The sequence below is a fragment of the Piliocolobus tephrosceles genome, chromosome 16 (assembly GCF_002776525.5).
Source record: "Piliocolobus tephrosceles isolate RC106 chromosome 16, ASM277652v3, whole genome shotgun sequence".
NCBI lineage: Eukaryota > Metazoa > Chordata > Mammalia > Primates > Cercopithecidae > Piliocolobus > Piliocolobus tephrosceles.
This window is the reverse complement of record NC_045449.1, coordinates 17,135,990-17,144,503: the sequence shown is the minus strand read 5'-3', so window position 1 is coordinate 17,144,503 and position 8,514 is coordinate 17,135,990. Positions and strand designations below refer to the sequence as shown.

At 47.9% G+C, this 8,514-nt stretch overlaps 1 protein-coding gene across 4 annotated transcripts in view; it reads left to right on the top strand.

Annotated features, from left to right (window-relative positions):
* Positions 1-4,566: 4,566 nt before the first annotated feature.
* Positions 4,567-8,514, top strand: part of COPS3 (COP9 signalosome subunit 3) — a 37,164-nt gene continuing 33,216 nt past the window's right edge. Inside the window, exon 1 of one of the 4 annotated variants that reach the window (XM_023196125.1) lies at positions 4,567-4,738. Coding sequence is in view for 1 of the 4 variants with exons in the window: in XM_023196124.1 (XP_023051892.1) it covers positions 4,684-4,738 (55 nt within the window). In the remaining 3 variants the exon portion in view is untranslated. The remainder of the gene's footprint in view (positions 4,739-8,514) is intronic. The other 3 variants (XM_023196126.1, XM_023196124.1, XM_023196127.1) reach the window with 3 other exon arrangements.

The window sequence follows — 8,514 nt, the reverse complement described above, 5'->3', positions numbered from 1 at the left end:
GAAGGCCCAGGCGGGTGGATCATGAGGTCAGGAGATTGAGACCATCCTATCTAACACGGTGAAACCCCGTCTCTACTTAAAAAAAAAAAAAAAAAAGAAATTAGCCGTGTGTGGTAGCAGTCACCTTGTAGTTCCAGCTCACTTGAGGCAGGAGAATGGCAGGAGAATGGCATGACCCGGGAGGCAGAGCTTGTAATGAGCCGAGATTGCGCCACTGCACTCCAGCCTGGGCGACAGAGCGAGGCTCCATCTCAAAAAAAACACAAACAAACAAACAAACAAAACCCAAGTTAGAATATATTCAGGTTTCTCCCTATAATCACATCTGTTTCAGTCATTTGTTTTTGAGAGGAAAGAGAAAGGTGGAATTACTTTTAGCTGTTTTGAAATGAGTGTTATTTGTATGCTGGCTCATCTGGAGCCCATAGTCCAGATGCTCTCAGAATTTAGCATGATCAGAATTACCTGCAGGCTTGTTAAACTCAGATTGCTGGGAAACAGGGACTCACCTTTTTTTTTTTTTTTTTTGAGACAGTGTTTCACTCTCTTGCCCAGACTGGAGTGGAGTGGCACGATCTCAGCTCACCGCAACCTCCACCGCCCTGGCTCAAGTGAGTCTCCTGCTTCAGATTCCCAAGTACCTGGGATGACAGGTGTGTGCCACTACCGCCCGGCTAATTTTTGTATCTTTAGTAGAGATGGGGTTTCGCCATGTTGGCTAGGCTGGTCTCGAACCCCTGACCTCAAACAATCCACCCGCCTCAGCCTCCCAAAGTGCTGGGTTTATAGGCATGAGCCTCCGTGCCCAGTTTCAGAGCTCTTGATATAGAAAGTCTACAGTGGGGTCCAAGAATGTGCATTTCCAAGGAAATCCCAAATGACACTGATGCTGCTGACTGGTGGAATCACACTTCGAGAGCAGCTGCCACAACCTAAATAGGCAATAAATAATAAATAAATAAATAATCAAAGTATTATTAGTAGCTGTGGCTACTTTGAATCATTGTAGTTCTTTTTTTTTTTTTTGAGACGGAGTCTCGCTCTGTCACCCAGGCTGGAGTGCGGTGGCCCGATCTCAGCCCACTGCAAGCTCCGCCTCCCGGGTTTACGCCATTCTCCTGCCTCAGCCTCCCGAGTAGCTGGGACTACAGGCGCCCGCCACCTCGCCCAGCTAGTTTTTTGTATTTTTTAGTAGAGACGGGGTTTCACTGTATTAGCCAGGATGGTCTCCATCTCCTGACCTCGTGATCCATCTGTCTCGGCCTCCCAAAGTGCTGGGATTACAGGCTTGAGCCACCGCACCCGGCCTAACCAGCTAGTTTTTAAAAATTTTTTTTTTGTAAAGACAAAGTCACGCTCTGTTGTCTAGGCTGGTCTTGAACTCCTGGCAAGAGTATAATTATTAGCATTCAAGGTATAACTATTTAAGGTATAATTATTACTGTTATATTTCATGTTGACTACTGCAATAGCTTCCTGTCTCCCAGGTTATCCACATGAAGTCAGATGAATCTTTTTAAAATGCAGTTTTTAGCCGGGCGAGGTGGTGGGCGCCTTTAGTCCCGGCTACTCGGGTGGCTGAGCCAGGAGAATGGCGTGAACCTGGGAGGCAGAGCTTGCAGTGAGCTGAGATCCGGCCACTGCACTTCAGCCTGGGCGACAGAGCGAGACTCCGGCTCAAAAAAAATAATAAAATAAAATGCAGTTTTTGTTGTTGTTGTCGTTGTTTTGTTTTTTGAAGTTGAGTCTCTTTTTGTTGCCCAGTCTGGAGTGCAATGGCCTGATTTCAGCTCACTGCAACCTCCACCTCCCGGGTTCAAGCGATTCTCCTGCCTCAGCCTCCCGAATGGCTGGGAATACAGGCAGACGCCACCATGCCCAGCTATTTTTTTTATTTTTAGTAGAGACAGGGTTACATCTTACTGGCCAAGTTGCTCTCAAATTCCTGACCTTGTGATCCAATCACCTCAGTCTCTCAAAGTGCTAGGATTACAGGCGTGAGCCACCACATCTGGCCTTAAAATGCAAATTTGATCCTGCTACCTGCTTGCATAAAACTCTCCAGTCCTCCCAATCTTCTCAGGAAAAAGTCCAGTACCTTTAACACAGCTTACATGACCCAGCCCCTGTCCACCTTACAAACCACTCCCCTCCAACCACAAAGACATTCTTTCAGTTCTTCATTCTCAACTAGCATGCTCCTTTCACATGCAGGGTCTTAGCACCATATTGTCCTCTCACTCAGAAATATTTCTTCCCCTTTATCTTATTAATTCTTCCTCTTTTGGCCGGACGCGGTGGCTCACACCTGTAATTACAGCACTTTGGGAGGTCGAGGCAGGTGGATCACGAGGTCAGGAGATCGAGACCACAGTGAAAACCCATCTCTAATAAAAATACAAAAAATTAGCTGGGTGTGGTGGCGGGTACCTGTAGTCCCAGCTACCTGGGAGGCTGAGGTAGGAGAATAGCATGAACCCAGGAGGCAGAGCTTGCATTGAGCCAAGATCACGCCACTGCACTACAGCCTGGGCGACAGAGAAAGACTCTGTCTCAAAAAAACAAACAAACAAACAAACAAAAAACTCTTCCTCTTTCTTCGGAGCTCAGTTTATGCCATTTCCTCAAGAAGCCTTCCCTGTTTCTCCCATGCCAGGTCAATATCCCCTGTGACATGATTTTATAGAACCATGTTCCATTCCTTCGGAGCACTAACTCCTTTTCTCTAGGGTCTTCATGTGTTATCTGCAGGAGAGAAGGACCGAAACTGTTTTGTTTTGTTTGGTTTGGTTTGGTTTGAGACAGATTCTTCCTCTGCCGCCCAGGCTGGAGTGCAGAGGCACCATCTTGGCTCACTGCAACCTCCACTTCCCAAGTTCAAGTGATTCTCCCATCTCAGCCTCCCAAGTAGTTGGGACTACAGGCACCCATCACCAAGCCCAGCTAATTTTTGTAGTATTTTTAGTAGAGATGGTGTTTCACCATGTTGGCCAGGCTGGTGTCCAACTCCTGACCTCAAGTTATCCACTTGCTTCAGTCTCCCAAAGTGCTGGATTACAAGCGTGAGCCACTGTGCCAGGCCCCAAGACTGTTTTTACTACCAGTGTATTTCTAGTGCCTGGTACAACACATTGTAAGTGTCAGTAAACAAATGTTGGATAAAATCTTTAAATGCATGTTTGTTTCCTCAGTCCCTACTATGCAGCAAATCTTATGCTGGGCCCTAAAGGGGAATCAAGGTTAGTAAGAGAGATCCTTGACCTTAAGGAACTCCATGCCAGTTAGAAGCAATGGATCTGTAAACCAAAAGTACCTGAGACCAGTCTCAATCAATTGAGAAAGTTTATATTGCCAAGGTGAAGGATGCGATGATGACACGGCCTCAGGAGCTCCTCAGGACATGTGCCCAAGGTGGTCAGGTACAGTTTGGTTTTATACATTTTAGGGAGACATGAGTCATCAATCAATACATGTAAGATGTACATTGGTTAGGTCCGGAAAGACGGGCCAACTTGGGGCAGTTGGGGGGCTTCCACCTTATAGGTAGACTTAAAGATTTTTTGATTGGTAATTGGTTGAAAGAGTTATTATCTAAGGACCTGGAAGTAAATAGAAAGGAATAGCTGGTTACAATTATAAGGGGTTGTGGAGACCAAGGTTTTATCATGCAGATGAGGCTTCCAGGTAGCAGGATTCAGATAGAATAGATTGTAAATATTTCTTATCTGTCTTGAGTCTACCAGTCTTAAGGTCTCTGTGTTGATGTTTGTGAGGCATGTCTGACTACCACTTCCCATCATGGCCTGAACTAGTTTTTCAGGATAAACTGGAATGTCCTTGGCTTAGGATAGGGTCCACCAGTCAGTTGGGGGGCTTAGACTTTTATTTTTGGTTTACAGTTATGACATGGACTATAGAGACACATTTCTACAACACAGTAGAAGTGCAACATGAGAAGAACAAAGTGCTTTAGGGGACAAGCGGAGGAGGGAGACATCAATCCCAGATGGGGAAAATCAATTCACTTTCTTTTTGTGTGTGGTGTTACTTTTTTACTTCAACGTACATCTTGAATGAATAACTATGGTTCTCCCTATGTGCTATGCGCTGTCCTAAGTGTTTTATGTAGTTAAGGACATTGAGATTTTACAGATGGGGAAAACAATGCTCACGACGGTCAAGTGACTTGCTCAAAGTCACACAGCTACTAAGTGGTAGAAAAGGCAGTTGAACCCAGGCTGCTTGGCTCCAGAGTCTAGTACCACGCGGAAAATCTCATGGGAGACGTAGCAACTAAGTCGTGCTTCATTGAAGTATCTGCCCAGGTAGAAAACCGCAGGGCCTCTCTAGCAAAATCCAGAACCAGAAAATACTTGCTTAATTATGAGTTTCGTTCCTTCCTTTGCCCCCATCCCCATTTAACGTGCAGAGGGATTTCACAAGCGCACTGAACGAAGACGCCGGCGACTACGGAACGCTAACTTCCGGCTACGGCGAGTGAGGCTGTTTCCATGGAAACAGTAACGGGTTGGCCGCTAGGTAGATTCTCGCGGTGCTTGAACCAGCGGAAGTGACGTCGCCGCTCGCGAGGCCCTTGGGTGGCTTGCCGCGGCCCCTCCTCCCAGAGCGGCAGGCTTTTCCCGCGCGTGCTGCGTTCGGCCCTCGCGCTGCCCGGGGGAAAACATGGCGTCTGCCCTGGAGCAGTTCGTGAACAGTGTCCGGCAGCTCTCGGCTCAAGGTGAGGCCCTAGGTCGCCGGGCTGGGCATGGGCGGGTACCAGGGACGGGCCTGCATCCCCAGGCGACGGGCCTGCATCCCCAGGCGCCAGCACGGACGGCTGGGACAGCCCTTTTAGTCCTGAGCCTATTCTCTGGGGCCGGGCTTGGGGTTGCGGCGTTTAGATTAGGGCAGGATCGAGCGCGGCCAAGTGTAGGCAGCTCTCTCGTGCTCCGCCGTCCTCGCCGGCCGGCCTCCCCTCCCTCGGGCCGCCGGGAGCCCCCTCCCCCCGGCCTGGGCCCCTTCAACCGGGCGCTTTGCTTGACAGTTTGGGGGTGTGACTTCCGCCAGGCGACATCTCGGGCGACTATTGGTCCCTTCTGTCTCTCTTGCCTTGGGTGATTGGCGCACCGCCGTGTCAGCTTCGCCGCCGCTCCGCCGCCTGCTGACTAGGCCACCAGGAGCGGGCAGGAGGCGAGTCGGTTCTGGGTGCTTTGGCTCTGCGGCTGGCCTCGGTCAGCTTCGCTGCCAGGCGGCGCACGCTCGGGAACCCGTGCGCCTATTTTGGTCCTACAGAATGCTGCGGAAGCTCTCGCTCGTAGCTCTCCATTTCTTTCTTTCTTTCTTTTTTTTTGAGACAGTCTCTCTCTGTCGCCGAGGCTGGAGTGCAGTGACGCGATCTCGGCTCACTGCAACCTCAGCCTCCCGGGTTCAAGCGATTCTCCTGTCTCAGTCTCCCGAGTATTTTTTTTTTTTTTTTTTTGAGACGGAATCTCACTGTCTCCTAGTCTCCCAGGCTGGAGCGCAGTGGTGCGATCTCGTCTCACCTCAACCTCCGCCTCCTGGGTTCAAGCGATTGTCCTGCGCAGCCTCCCGAGTAGCTGGGATTACAGGCGCCTGCCACCACGCCCGGCTAATTTTTGTATTTTTAGTAGAGACAGGGTTTCACCATGTTGGCCTGGCTGGTCTCCATCTCCTGACCTCAGGTGATCCACTGGCCTCGGCCTTCCAAAGTGTTGGGATTACAGGCGTGAGCCACCGCGGCCAGCCCACGTGGCTCTTTTTTTTGTATTTTTTTGTAGAGATGGTTCCCCCCCCACCCTCCCTTCCCGAGACGAAGTCTTGCTCTGTAGCCCAGGCTGGAGTGCAGTGGCGCGATCTTGGCTCACTGCAAGGTCTGCCTCCCGGATTCACGCCATTCTCCTGCCTCAGCCTCCCGAGTAACTGGGACTACAGGTGCCCGACACCACGCCCGGCTAATTTTTTTTTTTTAGTAGAGACGAGGTTTCACTGTGTTAGCCAGGATGGTCTTGATCTCCTGACCTCGTGATCCGCCTGCCTCGGCCTCGCAAAGTGCTGGGATTACAGCCGTGAGCCGCCGCGCTCAGCCGAGATGGGGTTTTTACCACGTTGGCCAGACTGGTTTCAAACTCCTTACCTCAAGCGATCCGCCCACTTCGGCCTCCCAAAGTGCTAGAATTACAGGTGTGAGCCACTGCGCCCGGCCAGGACTCCATTTTTAGGGGTAGAATTATGATTTTGCTCTCACTTTCCAGGTTGTTTGGTTCATTCATTGCATATGAATGTACCAAATTCTGAACCCGAAATTAGAATAATTAGATGCTGGCTGTGAAGGCCCCTTTAACTATCCCGTGCTTCAGTTTCTTCGTCTGCAAAATAGGTCCCTAGTTTATATAGAGTTGTGAAGATTCAGTGAGAGAAACCATGTAAAAGCACTTGGAACAGTGACTGTCATAAGGGGTGCAATAAAAATAGCTGCAGATTATTGTTACCGTCATTAATTGTAAAGTTCTAGGAGCTGCATGACCTTGGACAAGTCACCTTTAATCTCTTGAGTCTTTTGTATCTCCATTGTAAAAATGGAGGGGTGCTGTGATGTAAGACAAATGGTCTGATATGAAGCTGCACTTAATAAGAGTTCTTTCTCTTTTTCCTTTTTCCTTTTTATTAATAGAAATTAGGTTCGCAGGGAAGGCACAGGCTTGCTTTTTCCATGAATAAAGGAACCACTGGTTTAATTTATGCCACAAATACCTAGTGTTCTCCTTCCTGGGGTGTAGTGTAGTTAGAAACTTCAGGTTGAAATCCTGTCTTAGTCACTTCTTGTGTGAGCCACTTAATTTCCCTGGGCCATTTTTCTTAATTACAAAACAGAACTAGGGCTGTTGTGGGCATCAGGTTATAGGATGCTATAGGAACAGTCTGCTAGACAGAAATAAATATGGTAACTTTCATTGCTGTCGGCTGCTGTGCCTCACACTCACTGCATAGAAATCTTTGAGTTTCAGGCCGGGCGGGTGTGGTGGCTCACTTATGTAATTCCAGCACTTTGGGAGACCAAGGTGGGCAGATCACCTGAGGTCAGGAGTTGGAGACCAGCCAGGCCAACATGGTGAAACCCCGTCTCTACTAAAAATACAAAAAATTAGCCGGGTGTGGTGGCAGGAGCCTGTAGTCCCGGCTATTCAAGAGTCTGAGGCAGGAGAATGGTGTGAACCCGGGAGGCTGAGCTTGCAGTGAGCCGAGATCGTGCCACTGCACTCCAGCCTGGGCAACAGAGCGAGACTCTGTCTCAAAATAAATAAATAAATAAATAAATAAAAGAATTTTATTGCCCACATCTCTGGTTGGACTGATTTCGAATGCACTCTCTGACACTTAAGCTTTTTTCGACTCTGCCCTTGGCCCTGCACTAATTAATTATCTAATGATTTTATAGTGACCCAGCTTTTATTTCAGTCTCAACTTGGCACTGATTGTTAACTAGTAGAGAACTAATGGATTGCAATGCTTATTTCTGGGTGTTACAAATTATTGTTAATATATTTAGAGTAATGGGTTAAAAGACAAATTATTCAACTGGAAGAAGTTACTTCATACCTACCAGTGAGATCTGTAATACAATGAAGATGAGTTGGTATTTCCCAGTTAAATCTGTGTGATCTCAAGAGGTGATACCTAATAAGATCACAGCTGTTTTATTTTTGTTTTGTAATGCATGTGTGTAATATGTTTCCTTTGCTTTCAGTAAAACATATCAAATTGAAAAGTGTTAAATTATCAAAAATACCTAGCTATAGTCACTTGTATTTTAAACTTTATACTATGTTGTATTCTTTTAGTAAGGAAAAGATTATGCAGTTGCTCTGTAGAAATAGAGAAGTCAGAAACTTGAGGTTAATGCCCATGGTCTTAAATGTATCCCTACTGTTACCAGAAAGACAGCTAGAGTGTGACCATGGCATCTTCATGAGAGTAATTGTCAAAATTGATGGGTCTACTTCGAGGTACCAAATCAGGCCTAATTTTTTTTTCCCCCGAGACAGAGTCTTGCTTTGTTGCCCAGGCTGGAGTGCAGTGGTGCAGTCTCAGCTTACTGCAGCCTCTGTCTCCCGGGTTTAAGGATTCTCCCACCTCAGCCTCCCTAGTAGCTGGGATTACAGGTGTGTGCCACCACACCCAGCTAATTTTTGTATTTTTAGTAGAGATAGGTTTCTCCATGTTGGCCAACCTGGTCTTGAACTCCTGACCTCGAGATCTGCCCACCTTGTCTTCCCAAAGTGCTAGGATTACAGGTGTGAGCCACAGCACCCTTCTGAGGCCTAATTATTAATAGATTCTGTACCTTAGTTGTTAAAGCATAGCATTGCAGGCTGGGCATGGTAGCTCACGCCTCTAATCCCAGCACTTTGGGAGGCCAAGGTGGGAGGATTGCTTGGGCCCAGGAGTTAGAGACCAGCCTGGGCAACATAGCGAGACTCCTGTCTCTACAAAAAA